The sequence below is a fragment of the Hemibagrus wyckioides genome, linkage group LG08 (genome assembly GCF_019097595.1).
Source record: "Hemibagrus wyckioides isolate EC202008001 linkage group LG08, SWU_Hwy_1.0, whole genome shotgun sequence".
Taxonomy (NCBI): domain Eukaryota; kingdom Metazoa; phylum Chordata; class Actinopteri; order Siluriformes; family Bagridae; genus Hemibagrus; species Hemibagrus wyckioides.
The window spans coordinates 28887064-28906875 of record NC_080717.1 but is presented as its reverse complement, the minus strand read 5'-3'; the positions used below and the strand labels follow the sequence as shown (position 1 = coordinate 28906875).

General features: G+C 40.3%; 1 protein-coding gene across 1 annotated transcript in view; it reads right to left on the bottom strand.

Moving 5' to 3' along the window:
• fa2h (fatty acid 2-hydroxylase) overlaps window positions 1-19812 on the bottom strand; it is a 40022-nt gene that overhangs the window by 7538 nt on the left and 12672 nt on the right. The window contains exon 2 of the mRNA XM_058397150.1: window positions 3978-4070. Coding sequence (XP_058253133.1) covers window positions 3978-4070 — 93 coding nt within the window. The remainder of the gene's footprint in view (window positions 1-3977; window positions 4071-19812) is intronic.

Genomic DNA, 19812 nt, shown 5'->3' with positions numbered 1-19812 from the left:
CTTGAACAGTTGTCTGGAGGGCAAAAAAAACATTTTATAATTCTGATTTCAGTCACTCTCCTATGGTTCAGAAATCGCATGAATTCTGATCTGCCTTTTCAGCTACTGATAAAAAAGATGGTGGATAACAGAGAGGTAGTGAGGTAACAGACCTCATAATCAGGTCATTCAGGCTACCACTGCCCCATAACTGGGGTGATGGTAGCTCAAGTGGTTAAGGCTCTGTGTTATTGACCGGAATGTTGGGGTTGAGCAAGGCCACTGACCCACCTTACACCAAGGGTGCTGCATTACAGCTGATCCTGCGCTCTGACCCCAACCTCCAAGAATGGGATATGCGAAGAAAGAATTTCACTGTACAGTAATGTATATGTGACAAATAAAGACAACTTTACAACTTAATTATTTGGGGTGATGTTTCTGTCCGAGCCAAATTAAAGGCAAGAAGAGATTTTAAAAGCAATGGCCCGGGTGCAGTGCCAAAGAAAAGAAAACAAGGATGTGAACCAAAAAGCTGGCTTTGGCTGAATAATGTGTCCTTTTTATACAGAGAGCAGGAACGTATCATGTGACATATTGTTCTTTTGTGCATGCAGGTCAGTGTAGATGTGTGATCTATTCAGATTTATATCAGATATAGGCCACATTGAAGACACAGTGTGAACAGCTTAACAAAAAAAAAATCAAGTCTGGTCGGCAAAGTGGACGTGGGTCACTTGGGCCTGCTGTGGGAACGGAGCCTTTAATCCATTTTCTATTTGTGTTGTTTTCTATTCTCTGAATATACTGTATTTTACTGAATTATGAGGAAACGGCGTTATTTATTGCCTTCTTGGAAAGATTGTGAAGATGTGCAAAGAACCAGTTGTACAAACACATGGGGAAAAAGGCATTCTGTCTAAACACAGGTAAGTGTAATCAGTTTAGTTTTTTAAAACAGATACCACTCTTGGAATGAATTCTTTGAATACTATTTTCTTTCTTTTTCCTTCTGGGATTATAGCCAGAATATCAGTTTCTCTATGTCACCATGGAAAAGACACACACTGCATATTAATCCTGACACACAAAATTCACAATGCCATAATGCAGAGGAAAAATGCAGATATTTGGTAGATTTAGATCCAAAATTGAGACCTTTTCAGACCGGACACTGAAGCTTGTTCCCCCACAGCTGCATGTATTGAGTCAATGACGTGACCTTGATATGGACGTGGCTTTAAAATATGATTCAGATGTGAAGCGTCCTGATGTTTCACAGATAGGATACAAAGTAAGAAATGACAATGTGAGCTGAGATGCTTATCATGCTAAGTTTTGTTGGGGTGTGAGAGTGTTGATGGAGATTGACAGGTCCAGCATAGGGAAGTTCTTTATTAGGCAGTAAATTAGTCCTGTTGTGCCAAGTTTTGGTTTCTGCCTCCAGGAAGAGAAATTAGAAAGACAGTCAGATATGGCTGATAGGTTTTCTGCGATTTAGAAGAAAACTGAAGTGAAATTGTGTGTCATTAGAGAAGCAGTTAGAAGAGAAGAGAAGCAGTGTGATGTGATCCCTGAGCTGAGTGTGTGACGATTCTGTGTATTTAAACCTGCCTCAAAACAGTCTTATTTTAATTACACCAGCCATAACATTATGACCAGAATGACATCAATTATTCAGCAAGTCAAATGGTGACAGAGGTGTACAAGTAGTGCGTCACAATCAGCTTCTTAGTTGATTGTCAGGGTGATGATCAGGGAGTCGGGCGGTAAAAGGGCTATCGCAAAACCTTCCGGTGCACTGGAAAAAATCCCATAATGCAGTGCAAAAAACAAGAAGCATCCATTTTTACTATGTTCCTTTACTGGAAATGACTGAATGAATATTTTCTGAAGCCTCTCAAAATAAAAAGGGCACTCTCAGAAAGGTTGTAAGTAAGTAGTTTCTTATTGTTATAGATTTTAAACAATGACTTATATTAGTGCTATTTTTGCTTCCTGGTGGTCCAGTGGCAGGATCCCGTGTTCTCATTGCTGTGGCCCGGGTTCGATTCTCAGGCAGTGAGCTAACCCAGGCACTGAAGAGTTAATCCTCAGTGCCGGTCCCAAGCCCAGGTAAAATGGGAGGGTTGAGTCGGGGTAAAATCTGTGCCAAATCAAAACATGTGGACCAAGTGATCTGTTTTGGCGACCCTGAACAGGGAGCAGCCGAAACAACAACGACTTATATTACTGATTTTTTTAACTTTATTTGTTGTTCTAAAAGCAGTTCAAGTGTCGAATGAGTTTTACATTAGTTAGCCTACAGTCCTGCTTGGAGGATGGAGTCCTCAGTTCAGTGTCCCAATGTGTAGTGATACCACATGAAGATAGGTCCACTGAGTGAACAGGGACCTCATCCTCTTCAGGTGACACCAGATAGTGTGATTATACACCAGTCCAGTACACAGTGGTGAAGAGACATGTCTTGAGTCCATGCTAAATTATACATGTGGTTATTGTGCTGCGGTTGTTATGTCAGTTATTATGGTTTCAGATGTCATTCACTTCGCTGTGTTCATCAGTTATTTAGGTGTTTGCTGGTGATAAATAAGAGAACAGACTCAGTACACACCATTATGTAACAGTGTTTTGGTAGGACGGTTGTAAGGTCAGCAGCCTGTAGAGCGATCACCCCTCTGTCTCTCTCTCTCTCTGTCTCTCTCTCTCTCTCTGACTCTCTCTCTCTCTGACTCTCTCTCTCTCTGACTCTTTCTTTCTCTCTTTGTCTCTCACTCTGTCTTTCTTTGTCTCTCTCTCTCCCTCTTTTTTGTCTCTCTCTGTCTCTTTCTTTCTTTTTGTCTCTCACTCTGTCTCTCACTTTCCCTCGTTCTCTGTCACTCTCCTTCTTTCTCTCTCTGTCTCTGTCTCTCTTCCTCTCTTTCTGTCGTCTCCCCCCTGTCCCTGTCATGTGTGTGGTTGTATTTTTTTGTTTCTTTATTATTCTAGCATTGTCCTTCTCCTTGCATATTCCAGTTTTGGGGGTCAGAACTTTTCATTGGAACCTTTTCAGTAGCTGCAGAACATTTGCTGTTCCTCTACACAGCATAATGTTTGTTAATGGGCAAGTTGTAGCTAAATAAAGAGTAAATAAAAAGACATTTCTTTTGACATTTGATGCAGAAAAAGAGAAAGGACTCTAAACCGTATCAAATGACATGTCATATACTTGATATACAAGCCAGCACAAGCTCTGTTATTTTTATTTTCATTACAGGCTGAAATGATATTTTTCCTATTAAATAGAAATTATTCTTTTGGTCTTTTTTTTAAAAAGACCCCCCCACCCCTGCTCCAGGGGTGCTGCATCATGGCTGACCCTGTGCCCTGACCCCAACCCTCCAAGAATAGGAAATGAAAAGAAAGACTTCCACTGTGTAGTAATGTACATGTGACAAATAAAGGCTAAACTTATCCTAATACACCCAGACCCCTCATTTACATGTTGTTTCTAATCTCTGCTGTTTACACGATAATCATAGACCCAATAATCCTGTTAAATCAGGCAATTTATGTAAACATATTGCTAGCATGGACAGAAAGTTAGCATTTACCTAATCTAGATGTATATGTTTTTTTGAACCACAGAAGGTCTTCCAGAAATCTATAAACACTTCCAGAGAGTGAGGTACAGACAGACACACGTTTCAATTCTACAATCTGTACAAAAGTGAGCATTGTGCTCACGGCATTGTAGCATTGAGCTACGGTTTTGTGCGTCCACCTGGATTTAGGTGAATGCTGATTGGTTGACAGGGAGGTGTGTTTCCTTCTGTCTGTAGGTTTTAATCAAGGGTTTCAGAGTAATATTGCACTTTGTGTTAATATTAGCAGATCAGACGAGTATACAGTAAATCAGCCTTTCTCACTCATTAAACAAAATCTCATGTCAGCTTGCTGCCTTGCTGTCTCAGTCCTGTACCACACACACACAGACACACAAACACACACACACTCACTGTTTCATCGTCGACTTTACTGCATTTGTTGATGGCTGAATCTTCTTCTGTACCATCTTGAGCTTCTGACTTGTTTCCCCTCTGTCTTAGTGTCTGAAACACACACACACACACACACACAGACACACACACACACAGGTCAGTATCTCAAGGGCAACATTCATTTTCTCACCAGGTTTACTAGCTCGATGGTTAAAGCTGGTGTCTGGAAGCTTGTGAGTTTAGAGCAATTTGAAAGAGAGCCCTTCGGCAAGTACTTACAGATGTAGCTGGAGACAAAAGAATTCTTCACACACCTTAAAGGATGAGTCTAAGAATAGATATATATCTAACTAGTGCAACAATTTTGTAATGGAGTTGTCTAGTGGAAGTTGTCCAGTGGAGAAATGTCACTTCATAAAAGAGACGCTGTGTCTGGTTTGATTCTTCTTTGTGGGGAGGTGGAGAGCGCTTCCGTACCGGTGTGACTGGAATACCAGGAGAATAAAAAGGCTCTAGTGTTCACCTGTCAGTGCTATAAGCCCAGGAATGGCAAATATGAGAAGACTGGCACACGCACAGACACACACACACACACACACAGGCGCACACACACACACACAGGCGCACACACACACACACAGGCGCACACACACACACACACACATGACTAACATCATGCCCTTCACAGGCCGCTAGCTGCTGGAGTAACAGCCGGGTGAAATATTAATCAGTTCCATCGCTTCAGTGCTACGATCTCATCAATTAACCTCGGCTCTATCACACTTTTAACTGGAACACACACACACACACACACTTCTAACACCTGAACTGCAAACATTTAGAGGAGGCTCTTCATGGCTAGTGGCTTTCAAAGTGATCTTTGGAATGATCCCAGTTTAAATGCCATTCTAGGGAATCAGGAATTAGTGTTTGTTGCCTGTTCTAGGGAATGGGATTAAATGTCAATGTGAGAGAGAGAGAAAGAGAGAGAGAGAGAGAGAGAGAGAGAGAGAGAGCAACAGTTGGATCGGATCACACGGGCCAGCCTTCTCTCCATGGGCCTTGACTGCCCATGACCCTGTCTCCGGGTCACTGTTCCTTCCTTGGACCACTTTTGATAGATACTGACCACTGCAGACCGGGAACACCCCACAAGAGCTGCAGTTTTGGAGATGCTCTGATCCAGTGGTCTAGCCATCACAATTTGGCCCTTCATCAAACTCGCTCAAATCCTTACACTTTTTTACCATTTTTCCTGCTTCTAACATCAACTTTGAGGAAAAAATGTTGACTTGCTGCCTGATATATCCCACCCACTAACAGGTGCCATGATGAGGAGATACTCAGTCTTATTCACTTCACCTGGCACTGGTCAGTGTTATGGCTAACCGGTGTATATGTTTTTTCACTAAATTTGATCGAGTACAGTCATTCACACAACCAAAACAAAACTTCACACTTCTCTATCACACATACGATCCCCTGCCCTCCCCCCAACACACATATGTGCACACAAAAAAATAAACATGCAAGCAGCACGACACGCAAGACAAAGACTCCTGGGGATGGAGATGGAAACAAACACATGTAGTTATAGTGACTGTCTCTATCCACACTGTGCTTTTAAAGAAATGCTGGGAGACAACTATGCCTCAAAACAGCATGGGTTCTAACCTTAACATCTGATACAGTGCTGAGGCTAGTCCAGTTAGTGCTGCTTGTTAAGGCGTGCTGTCTCGTGCTGTAATTGGGCTCCTCCTTCTTTTTGTCAGATGAACCTGACGTGAAATACGTGAGCGCTTGAATGAGAATGAGAAACACGCTCTATTGTTGTGATTATATATAAATACAGAACATCATGGTGCTGGTATGTGGACATGGGCGATATATCCTGTTATGGTTTTCTGAGCATCAGTAAAATAGTGTGGTGTTAAATATGTATAGTAAATAACATGGGTGTGGTTATGAGATACCCAATCAAATTAATTACTTATTTATTTGTTTTTTTAATATGTCAGGAGTGGACCATACGCTAGGTATAGTTACAAGTAAAGTTACTCCGAAAGGTTGGAGATTTCACCCTGGATGGGACACCGTTGTATAGCCACGCCCCACATGACTATGTGATTATATGAATAACTCAATGAGTAATGAATGTCTACACCGACCAAGCATAACATTATGACCACCTGCCTAACATTGTGTTGGTCCCATTTTTATCGCCACAACAGCCCTGACCCGTCCTGCACTGTGTATTCTGACCCCTTTCTATCAGAACCAGCATTAACTTCTTCAGCAGTTTGATCAACAGTAGCTCGTCTGTTGGATCGGATCACACGGGCCAGCCTTCTCTCCCCACGTGCATCAATGAGTCTTGACCGCCCATGACCCTGTCTCCAGTTCACCACTGTTCCTTCCTTGGACCACTTTTGATAGATACTGACCACTGCAGACCGGGAACACCCCACAAGAGCTGCAGTTTTGGAGATGCTCTGATCCAGTGGTCTAGCCATCACAATTTGGCCTTTTTTTTTCTTCCTGCTTCTACCATCAACTTTGAGGACAAAATGTTGACTTGGTGCCTAATATATCCCACCCACTAACAGGTGCCATGATGAGGAGATACTCAGTCTTATTCACTTCACTTGGCACTGGTCACAATGTTATGGCTGATCGGTGTAATTGTACAGGTGTTCCTAACAAAGTGGACATTAAGGGTACTATTCTAAAGTGTACTGACATAATTTGTCATAATTTTACTGACAAGATTACTGACATAATCATAGACAGAGTCAGATTTAAGGAAGTAAAAAACACTCTGTTGGGAATGATGCTGTGGGAAACCGTGTTTTTGCCGGTTTTGCTCCAATCCTACCTGTAGAATAAAATACATTCTCACTGTTACCACTGTTACAATTATAGGATATTAAATGTCAGTGATGTTGAGGTTTATCTTTTGAGATAGTAACATGTCAGCATGATGGTCATGCAAGAGAGAAAGTGAAAGTGAAGCGCAGCACCGGACAGAAAGTAACACAAATTGCTGCTAGAAACAAAATAGTAACTCAGACACAATCCAGGAAATGACACGTACACTCAGGTTGTCTAAAGAGCAGAAGTTCCCAAACAAACATATGAACACAGGCACTTTGAGAAGAATGAGTCAAAACCACAGACTCTCAGGGTGAAGCTTCAAGCATCATATCTCTCTCTCTGTAACCTCTGCAGTGTTTCTGTTAGACCCACAGGGTGTGATACAAGGCATCAGCCTCCAGATTTTATCTTCAGTGTGATGTCACATTTCTGTACAGAATTCACTACAAATAAAATGCAATGCATATCAACTTCAGAGAGAGAGAGAGAGAGAGAGAGTGAGAGAGAAAGAAAGAAAGAAAGAAAGAAAGAAAGAAAGAAAGAAAGAAAGAAAGAAAGAAAGAAAGAAAGAGACAGAGAGAGAAATTTTATAGAAGTATAGACTGGGTGGGAGAATATATCCCCCCCACTAATAGGTGCCATGATGAGGAGATAATCAGAGTTATTCACTTCACCGGTCACTGCTCATAATGTTATGCCTGATATTACACACACATTTGTCAGGTGACCTTTGACAGACTTTGACACAGTTTACAGGGCAAGGCATGACATATGTGACATATATAATAGTCCTCCATCTATATAGCAGCAATATACTGTATAGCCTACAGAGCAAGGTCTAAGCATAAGCATATATATGAGTCCTAAAACTAGAAGCTACTCAGTTATACAATAAATGTCATGTTTTATGTCCTAATGTTCAGCCTTATATCATGGATGTGATAGGATGTGTAGAATGTTCACAAAAGAATGGGAGCCAAAAGCTGATCACGGTATTCCAACCACTTTGCGTCCTTACACAGTTGAACTTCTGACTTTGTCATCTCAGTGAAGCTAGTTTGACTGGTTTCCCGAGTCAAAGTGCATTTCCACTTTAAATCTACACTTTTCCAAAATATTCCGGAGTTTAGCCATCAGTGCCAGGTACTCGTATGAGTAGTCATGTGACTTGACAGTGGGATAAAGGTTATAAGACTCCTTAGTCACTGAGGTAGATGATTTCATCCACACACACACACACACACACATACACACACACATACACACACACACACACACACACACACATACACACACACACATACACACACACACACACACACACACACATACACACACACACACACACACACACACACACATACACACACACACACATACACACACACACACACACACATACACACACACACACACACACACATACACACACACACACACACACACACACACATACACACACATACACACACACACACACACACACATACACACGCATACACACACATACACACACACACACATACACACACACACACACACACACATACACACACATACACTCACACACACACACACACATACACACACACACACAGATCTCCACTCCCTCGCTGGCTTTCCCTTCCCTTCATGCATCATCTGATTGCTCTGAGTCACAAATCAGTAACCCACTTAACACAAATGCTTATCTGATCTTCAGACAACACACCTGGCTAAAGAGTCTCAGGTTTTCACCCTGGAGGATACATGCTATTTACCTCAACACCTACACATTCAACTGTTAACATGCAGGACAAATGGAGCTGAGATTTATGATTAATATAAAATTGTAAATGATTTCTAACATTTCTAATCATTAAATATGTGCAGTATTTAAAAACTCAGTGTCTAGCGATTGTCTCGAACTGCAAGTCAATAAAGTACACCAAAACGATAACTTCCAGTATTTGTTTAGTCACTTATCCATTTTCTGATTTAATCATATTACATTTTTTAATGAAATTTACATATTAGGGATTCCATATATTTGGTCCAAATCAAACATCTGGTGTATTCCCACTTCTCAACCAGTATTTCCAGTATAGGATCCGGATCCACACCCTAACTAGGATGTGGAAGTGGAAACAAAAAAAATGAATAAATGAATGAACTGATGTAGTTATGATGCTGGCTTTACTATTGCTCTCACGCTAAATGCCCTAAAATGCTTTCATTTTCTACACTGCTAGATATACATGATCAGTGTAATAAAAAGCAGTACATGAGGTAATGATGTTCAAGCAACCAGTTTAGTTCCCTCCCTTAGAAGATGTCTTGAGACATTTTGATGCTGAAAAGCTTTGCCTGTTGTGGTTAGTTAAATTTAGGTCAGTAAATATGTATACAGATTTTTTTTCATAATATAAGAGCTGATTTTATAGCAACACAAATTGAATTGTGAATCGTCCATCAGTCTTGACGTCCAAAGAAGGACGCCAGATTTTGTTGTGTCCCAAACCCTGCTAACATGTTGCTTTTGAGTCTGTGTAGAAAAAAAGCCTTTTATCCAGAACGTAAAAACTTCAGTCAATGGCCTTCGAGTGGAAAAGTGTTTGAGATCTGGACTGACCTGGTGGGAATCTCACTTTTGAGTTACTTGGCCTTTTGGGCGTGCCATCTGGGTGAAGGAGGTGTTTGATTACAGAAAACGAAGGGAAGGGGTGTAATCAGGAGAAAGGTAAACTCCCTCATTGTTCTCTATTGTTGTCCCCTATAGCAAGCATGATGTGTCCCATGCAGAGTGGAGCAGGCTTAGCAGGTTTTCAGCCTCGAGTGTCAGAACATTCTTACCTACCAGGAGCTTGGGCTCAGGGAGGTATATGAAGTGTTCACAGCAATGCAAATATTCACAGCTTCTAAAGTTCATGCTATTTACACCCATATACATAACACACACACACGTCTCTGAAACCGGCCCCACCCATCCAACTGGCCACTTGTATGTACAAGATTTGTATTTGATGATAGTAGTGGAAAACTGAACTTAAATATATTGGGATATTAACCCGGAGATGATAGATATGCTAAACATGGATTTAAAAAAAAAAACCCTGTGAAAATGACTATGAGTAAATCAAGAGCCTCATGGGCCATCCATGATCAGGTTGTTGGTGTTATGCTACAATTAGCCAACATTGACATTTAGGGCTGACTCAGTCCCACACCCTCATAAATCAACATGTAGAGTGTTAATTATTCCACAGATTTGATTCATGGCAAATAGAAATATATCACAAGGAAGAGGGAGAAAAGAGAGCTAAGAATTTGAGCAGGTCATCATGGTGTGGAGGCTGGACAATGATGGGTCTTTATCAGAGAGAGAGAGACAGAGAGAGAGAGAGAGAGAGAGAGAGAAACAGAGAGGATTGTGGAAAAGACAGGACAAAGGCTGAAGGAGAAAGAAGAAGGGAGCTATGTGCAGGCTGGTACAGCTAGAACAGGGCGGGCAATGTGTTTATAGGGTTATGGGGGGTCATCTGTAGGGGTTATAGTGCATGGGTTGTGTTTGCCATGGTTATAGTGGGATGTTGGGCTGCATGAGGACACTAGAAACCCACATCCTTTCCCATCCCTTGCAACCCTTTCCACCCATTACACCCTGATCTCAAGCACTTCCACTCTGACCTACTACCTTCACGCTCTAGTGGAGTTATCGTTTTCAATACGAGCCTTCGGTTCATGTTTTCCTGCTATATGACTAAGAGTTTCTCGCTCACTCAAATTTAAAAGCTCCTTAAACTGGTTCCTCAGGGCACCAAACGGAAAACAAATGCAGGTTATACCTGCTCTTCTGAAACAGGTTTACAGCCTATACGGCCTTTAGACTCCTTCTAAAGGACCAAAACCTACAGATAACGATCTCTGGTGTGTTTTAATTGCAGCCCTCATAACCCGGTCTTCCTTTCCTCCAATAAAGCAACACCAGCAATTTTGTGGTATAACTGCAGCAGGGTCATATCTTCCAGGCTACACTTCATCCAATCCACCAATTCATAGATAGATAGAGGATGAGAGGATAGAGATAGAGATAGAGGAAGAGTTGAACTCTACACTTTAGCAGCCACACGGCTTTAGATAAAGGTGTAGCCTGGTGAACTTAGCAAACATCACACTAGCGGTAATCAACATGGGAGGGAACAGAGTGTGCTGGCTGAATGACACAGCTCACAAAGTGCTCACTGTAACTGCCTGGAACGTACACAGCTTTTCCCAAGGTGTGGAGGATACGAGGTTCATGTGACAAGCATGTGTGGAAAATGTGGAAGTGACGTAGATCGAGTGGATAACAGGGCAAATGTATGACCTCCGCTTCACAACATTAACAGCAGAAATGGGTTCAAAGTTCAATGTGAATTTCGAGTACACAAATACACCAGGCCTGAGACATGAGATGAGATGAGATGAGATGAGATGAGATGGATAGGAACTTTATTACACATTGCACAAAAATATTGATCTCTGTCATTTGTCTTTAAAAAGCTAATATACGGAATATGTGTTAATATTAAAGTGGGTAGTTACAGCGTCACAGTTTAAAGGTCATGGTGAACAATCTTAAAGTTACCTCCCAAAATTGCTATTAAAAAAAAGCCATTCAGTCAAATTCCTTAAGTCTAGTGATTTATATCCTTTTTGTATATGGCTGTGATAGCTCCTGCCTTAGAACTGCCTCTACAGCTACCTCAGTTTCCTTAACACCTGATTAAACTGTAATATTCTGAGACTCGGATATCATACCATGAAATGTTCAGAACTTTAACACCCCTTTGTACTTCTTTTTATTCCATAATACCATGACTATGTTGAAATCCATGGAAATCCATTACCTGGTAATGAACGGAATAATAAAAAAACAAACCCACGCAGGGGTTTGGTGAAGACCATGTGATTGCTTTGATTGTGTAACCCTTCAAAGCCTATTCACACACACTGATTCAAATGAAACTCAAAGCCAACATCCCACAGTCGACACCCATTACCTCACTGCTTTCAGTGTCCGCAGGTTACACAAACCGTGCGAGCTCATCCTTGTCAATGTTTAACCCTTATCGCAACGGTGCCATGATACACGGTCAGCCAGCAGAAAGCTGATAAAGAAGTTTGGAAATACTGTCCATTCATTCATTACGAGGCATTGCTCTGTCGCTAATCGGCTGCGAATTCAATGCTACTGGAAATATTTGACTAGTGTAATTTATAGCTGTTCATATGGAAAGTGAATAAAAGCAAGTCTCATTCAATAAAAAATGGAAAAAAGACCCCTTCATTCAACAAGGAAAGGATTTTTACATTTTTTTAAAAAAAGGCACTTACACAACTGGAGCTCTGTAATGCAAATCAGCATTTAATTATGCGTGTCAGAAAAGTAAAATGAAATAAAATAATAATAATGTAAATAGAAACAATCTAAATGAATAAAAAGAGCTGATAAAAATACTGAATGTCATACACACAAACTGTATTAAAAAAAAGTAAAAAAAAAAAAAAAAGTCAACCTCAAACAAAACTAGAAAAATTCTAATAAAAACAAGCCAACACTGAGGCGGTTTAGTGTTTCACATTTGCGTAGTCACACAAAGTACACCGAATACGAGGCTTTGGAACACGGCTTGCACCGGCATTCAAATTCGTCTTGTTCTCACCTCTCTGTAAATTCCAGGCTTCACACAGAGAGAGCGAAACCGATCTGGGGTCAGCTCGGAGCGTTTGGGCAAGACGGAGGGCGAGGCGGCGTGAGTGCACTGCACTACAAACAGGGATGTTGGTGTTGCATAAGCTCTCCAGGCATCTGAACTAACCTGCCTGGCCAGAAACCATACATTTATTTCGGTGCAGTTTCTGTCTAGCTCTCTTTCATGCATGGTTTCATTCAGTACACAACAAGAGTGTGTTAACAAATATATCACACAAATGAAGCTTTACGTAAAGACGGATGTCCACGCTTGCCGTTTTTCTGCTTTGTCAAAAAGAAGGGTCAAAAGTGCAGAATGACATTGGAGGCATATGGCCTGTAAAGCATGAGAGTGAACAGTGAGAGAATGTAAGAGATCCTCTAAGGAACCGTGTGACAGGTGGAAGGTGTGGTTGAACCTCAAGCACGTGGGGGGGTGGGCGGGGGATACTCATGCCTCAATTTTAAAACCTGACGTTTAACGATATGACAAAAATATAAGCATCAGGCTGACAATAGAATTATACTTTGTGGAGGATTTTGTCTCAAATATCCTGAACATGTGCGTCCAATTTGCAAAATGGATGCAAAAACCTTCTTTTGCATGCACAGGTTTACACAAAAGTGCTTAAAACTCCCGAAAGCACCATCATTTCCCCTGTTAACCAGTGCACCGTTCCAACAAATCACCTTTTTCAAAGTGGACAATAAAAAAGCCAAAGTTGTTTTTAAGCTGCTCTGAAGCTGGTGTTTCATCATGAGGATGAAAGACAGAGGGTGGACAGTGAGGACAAAACAAAGTTTCACCGGATTCAACCTGCCATCTCCAATTCTCTTCATAACCGAGTCGCTTCACTCTATCGACACCAATCGGCCGTGGATTAGCGGCGTTGCTCGAACGCCGGTGTTTGCAAAATGGCTAGTGATGTTCAGGTGTAAAGACTGCTGAAAGAGATTGATGTATGCTACATAAATACAAGCGCACCTTATATATTGTTAGCATTGAAATGTCATGGTGTGTAAATATACGTGGAGCGATTTCATTAGCATTAGGTATAACAGCATTCATAACAGGTTTACTACCTGAAGCTGGGTTTATGATGTAAGTTTTAAAGTTTAAAATATCACGCATTGTAAAATCATTCTTTGAGCGTGACGTGGCCAGTGACAAACTTCTGGCAGTGATAGGAATCTCATTAAAATCATTAAAATCTCAGAGATTAATCGTTATGTGGACGGCGCAAAACTTAAGGGACAGTTACAACTACGCTAGAAATCAACCAAGAAATCATAATTATGGATAAAAACAATGCTCATTACCTCAAGCCTACTTTGAAGAATGTGTATATTTGTGTGAGTCTGTTTTCTGATTCACGCTGATTCTGATGGAAAACCTTTTCTTTAATCTTAGTTTTATTGGTGAAGAATACATTATAACTTACTGATAATGTGAACCTTGGCATACAAATTTAATTGGTTCTGGAGGTGAGTTCTTAAGGCAAAAGATTGTATTGCGAAACAAATTTTCCCATCAGAAATAATATAAATGCAGATAATCCGTTCCAGCTTCCAAAAATATCAGTAAAAATACCAGTATGTCCAATATGAAGTGTATGTAAACTGTATGGCTGCTTACAAAGAACTGACCCAATCCTCACAGGAAGTCGTGTCACCAAGCTTGGGGACATCTGTCAACAATCTGTCAACAAAAAAACACGCCAAAAATCACCTAGCTTTTAACACATGCTGAGGCAACGTTGGTATCGTGGGTTAACTCTTTCACACAGCTTTCATTGATTGACAAAAAATCTCAAAATTCATAAAACTCGCTCGGCTTTCCACTGACGCTAACAAGTTTTGAACAGCTCCTGGACGAATCTGCAACTTAAGTTCAGTTCGTTTGTATGCTAAAAATGTTAAAAATATAGCACTGCATTTCTTGCAAAATTTCAATTCTTAAGGCAAATCATAATGGAGGGCATTCGTATACATTTCCACTGTACATTTGAGAGAACCCAAGAAAAATGGAATAACGGAAAACTGGGTTGAAGGTGGCCTGATCAGTGAAACACGTTGATGGGTGTAGGAACGCCTCTTAACTGCTCAAAACACATCCTGTGTCACCCTCCGGACAGCCAGACAACAAACCAAGACACTAAAACTAATTCAGCTGTAGATATGGTGTCAAAGTGAGTGAGCAAGATGATCACCTGACCTGAAACACACTGGTCTGAGACAAAGAACAGCTGAAACAAACAGGAATTGAAAACATGTAAAATGCCTAGTATTATTATAGATCATAGTAGTCAGGCAGTTGAACTTATTTGACTTTTGCTCCTGTATAATGACAAGTGACTCAGGACTGAGAAGTGAGTTTTACACAAGTGCCTTGCAAACTGCGGACAAAAACCGCAACAACCCAGCTGAAAAAAACCCTATAAATCCAGGGAACTGAAATATTTGCTCTGAGGATTCAGTTATAATAAATAGTACTGACCCAAACCCATAGTGATGAGGTACAGAGATAAATCGACAAGATATGTGTGTGTTAAGCTACGCATAGACTAGACTGTAGAATCTAATCTACAAAGACATAACCACATAAAGTGTGCCTAACTGAACACAATCAGATAATCCATTTGGTGCAATTAGTTTTATTTGAGACTTTCATTTTTTTTACTCCCCTGACCTCCCCCTTTATTCGGGTTCCTTTGCGTGTTACAGTCATAACCACAGATTACAGGATTACAAGTACATTTTCACTGCTCAGGAAAGCCGGAACGACAAGAGGCCTTTAATAGTGATGTGTCTAAATTTGAGGTAACTTAATATGCTAGTATAAGTACACTAGTGTATACTATATGTAATGAAAGACTAGATAAACTATTGGGCCTAGTAACATGGAAAAAACTTTTTAAGAGTACTAAATACACCGATCTGCTTAATTTCTTACACACTGACAAATAAGTACTTTTTAATTCAGCACAGAATATGTTCAAGTTGAGTAGCATTTGTATCAATGTTTTACCTACTTGGTAAAGTAACCGGTGGAAATATGAAATAGAAAAGATATATCTACTTTAATAATCTAAAAAAAATATATCTAAGTTTCGAAGTGGATTAGTGTTTAGTGTTCACCTCTTTAAAAACTCCAGTGCTTTTTTCTCATCTCATTCTATTTCCCATAAGGAATTTTAGAAGACATATTTGTGACAAAATTGAGACAATAGTTGAGATAAAGAAGATTTTGTCGCTGCCTCCATGATGGTCGTAGCCTTAAGGCATGTGAAACTCACCTCCTTCCGATTACCTCAAGTTACAAGCTCTGTGTTTACAAGGGTAAATATTTACAAGCCTATTTTCTTGCTTGCAGCATAATGCTGCTACTTTGTATAGAAAAGTCTTCTTGCTCTCATAGTGCATCACTTCCTGTCAGCTAAACAGCTAATAGAGCCTTATTCAGTGTGTTACTTTGGAATGATTGTTTCAAGACCTCCTGATGTGAGTTATGTGGATGGAAATATTTGGATGGAGACCGCACAGCTAAATCAAGGTGTTTTTTCTTCTTCTGATGTTTTAGCACACCCTGTACACTCACATAGACTTACACCCTCGAAAGCATTAAGACCTCAGCAGGAGGCAAAACTCAACCATCAGCACCGATACAGTCACGGACAATTTCTGAATTTCTCCGCTGGGACTTTTGTATGATGCTCTCACCCAGCAGGCCATCCTCCAGGCGAGGCAGTGGGCCCGTGATGCAATTAGTGAGTCAGTGATGCCCCGAGTCCCTGAAGAGCCATCGTGTGGGCACCAGCTGTGTTGGCGATACGCGGTAATTACTTAAAATCACTTGAGCCATGCTACCTATGCTGTCTGCGCTGATCAGCTTCATGTCCTCTCCCTCTTTTTCTAACCCTCTCTCACTTCCTCCTCATCTTTCTCTCTATGTCTTTATCCTGGAGTACAAAAGGAACAACAGGGACAAATCCACAGGGACGACACACAGAGGCTCAAGAGTATCAAAGCGACAGCAGCCAGTTTCTGTATCCACAACAATGCAAAATGGTACAAACAACACGCTTACTACGGCCATGTGATAATCTTCAGCCGTGCGGTAAATAAAGATTACACGCTGACCATTTCCAAGCAGACTTGGGATTCTAAGTGAAAGATAGAGAGGGTGAAGATGCCGGTAAGCATGTTGGCCTCTACAGAGCAGGCGTGCTAAAACAAAAAGGCTATTGAGAGAGAAATGAGATTCATAACCACGCAGAGGAGGCATTCCAGAGAGTACACTGGAGAGTCGATCCCTGCCCTTGTGCATTCTTCTGTGGGACGATGCACAAATGAAAGGAAATAACTGGTGGCTTGTTATGCTGTGTGAGGCATCTGTTTTTGCTGGCATGGTTCGGTTCCAGTTGTCTCCTTAGAGAGAAGCAAATCAGTATTTCTGGCTTATCACGTTTATTCTGCGATAATCATACGATAACGTTTTGATAGGAGTGGTCTCTCAGGATGACTCCGCCCCCATTCACAGGGTATATGGAATGGGAATAGCTTGATGAACATTAGGATGAACATGATGTAGAAATCATATAGTCTGGTCATCAGACTCAGCAGATCTCAACCCATTTGAAGAACAAGCAACTGATTGTTTGCAGGATTTATATGGAATTCTTTTACTCCAGCCAGCAAATGAATTGATTACATTTTGAAATGGATCCAATCAGAATTAAGGTCACAGCCGGGTCAAATGTCTGAAACAGTGTTTATTCAAGAGCATCTTTCCTGTTTATTATACAAAGACAATTTTAACACCTTCATGATAAGGAACATGATTTGTAACCATCAGTCCAACCATCAGTGTCTCTCCATCAGAGTCTATCCATCAGTGTGTCCGTCTGAGATTCTCATCAGCATGGGGAAGTGGTAGCTCAGTGGTTAAGGTTAACTGGGTTGGACTCCTGATCAGGAGGTGAGAGTTTAAATCCCAGGAACACCGAGCTGCAGGGCCCTTGAGCAAGGCTCTTAACTCTCAACTGTATAAATGTGAAATAGATTCATGTAAATTGATGCTGTAAATGGAAATATCTTATGAGAAAGTGGTTGAATGTGTGTAGGATTTAGGAAGGAGCAGGGTGAATGGTCTGAAATGTTTACTTGTGGCAAACAAATTAGTAATATGAAGGACTATATCTGCAGCCATATCCCAGTTGAAGCCATTTGCATCTAGTTTAACATATTGTGTGTTGTCTATAGAACCTAAGATACTAATACAGTTGTATATGTATATGTGTTACTATAAAATGTGACTCATTCCCAATCCCTATGATGCATAAAGACAGAATTATAATAATTTATCAAACCCAATATGTCAATATAGTAAGAGTACATAGTTAATAAACTACTTTGTAAAAAATTACAGTATTTACAATGTAAACTACACAAAAATTTCATCCAGCTAAAAAAAAACATAAATATTCCTCTAAAATTCTGAGTAGTGCATGACGTATATTTACTCAACGCTGCTTACATCATCCGACTACAAACACATCGCTGTTTACGCTGCTGGTTTTGGCAGCCGAAGCAGTGACCCCACCATTCCTGGGCAGGTTTGATGGCCTCTGGGGCTCAAACACACGTGTGAACTTCCCAAAACCTTTGAGTCATATTGGTGCAGCCAGTGCGTATGGCTGAGTAGTGTGTGTGGATCGGTGAAGAACACGGCCAGCCTGCAGGTTTAAGCCGTGTAAGTGAGAACGTGCAGCGTGTCAGGCAACTGTTTGGCCTTTGAACTAGTAACGTGCGACTAATTTCCTTCTTGGTAACTGAGGTTATATGGTCATTTATACTGACCTATACTCAAGAGCAAAGAAACAATAAAGTGTAGAAGAGGCAATAAAGTGCTATTGCTGTTGCACAAACACATTCTCTAAAACATGATAAGGCCACAAACAAGAGAAAACTGATCAGAAACACATTGAGACAATCTCTTCTATATTATTATTACTATATATTATAAACATTATTATAAATGTGATATAATTTTATATAAATAATTTTATGAATAATAAAATATTATATTATTTTTAATTGTTAGCCAATCAGGTTGCCACAGCACAATGTACAGAACTGCGAAAAATGTCATCTTTATGACTTCTTTATATAACGCACACAATTGTTTCTAATGTTTACGCAGAACATATATATCCTTAGTCTGGTAGATCAGCAATAAAACACTTCAGATAAGCCGTTATTAGAATAGAATTAATATCATTAGAGGTAGTAAGAGAAACTCCATCTGTCTGAATCACACCACTCCACTGTTGATTAGTTTCTGGCACTGACAGCGCTCACTTTTGTGCATTGTTACTAACATAACATACAATGACTCCATGGTAGCAAATTGACCAAGGTTCAGTTTCTTTTCTTTGTTTGTATTAAAAATATCACCCCTCAGCTTAAATCAAAAGTAAAATAAAAACCTCCAAGATGTCCAGAACCGAGCCTTGAGGAACCCCATGTGTAACAGTAAATCTGTAGATGTGTAGATAAGGGGGAGACAGGAAATGTTTTCTGCCCATTAAATAATCCAAACAAGTGCTGCTAAACAATACAATTGCCAGGCCACGGGGCCATTGTGAAGGACACACACAATGGCACACAATGACAAAAGTGGTACTCATGTTTAGTGAGAATAAATATATTAGAATCTATGTATACTATGTGCAATTTGTTGAAAGTATGTTGACTATTCTGAGTCTATCTAATACATCTATCCATCTGTCCATCCATCTATCAATCAACCAGTCTATCTATCTATCTATCTATCTATCTATCTATCTATCTATCTATCTATCTATCTATCTATCTATCTATCAGTCAATCTATCTATCTCTCTCTCTCTCTCTCTCTGTCTGCCTATCTATTATCTATCTATCGCTCTCTTATCTGGGCTGTCACACAATTCCACATTCTGCGTCTGCATCTGAGCTCAAAAATATCCATATCTGCATTCTGACTTCAAACTGAAGTGGGCGTGGTCTACACCAGAAAGTCACAATGAAAAAAATATGAAGCAGAAATGGCAGCGTGGTTTGGTGTGGAATTCAGACAAGTTCTGACACAAACTGAGACAAAACTATTACTAATACTACTATTCCTACTATTACTGCTACTATTACTACCACTACTTCTACAACTACTACTACTTGTATAATAATAATAATAATAATAATAATAATAATAATAATAATAATAATA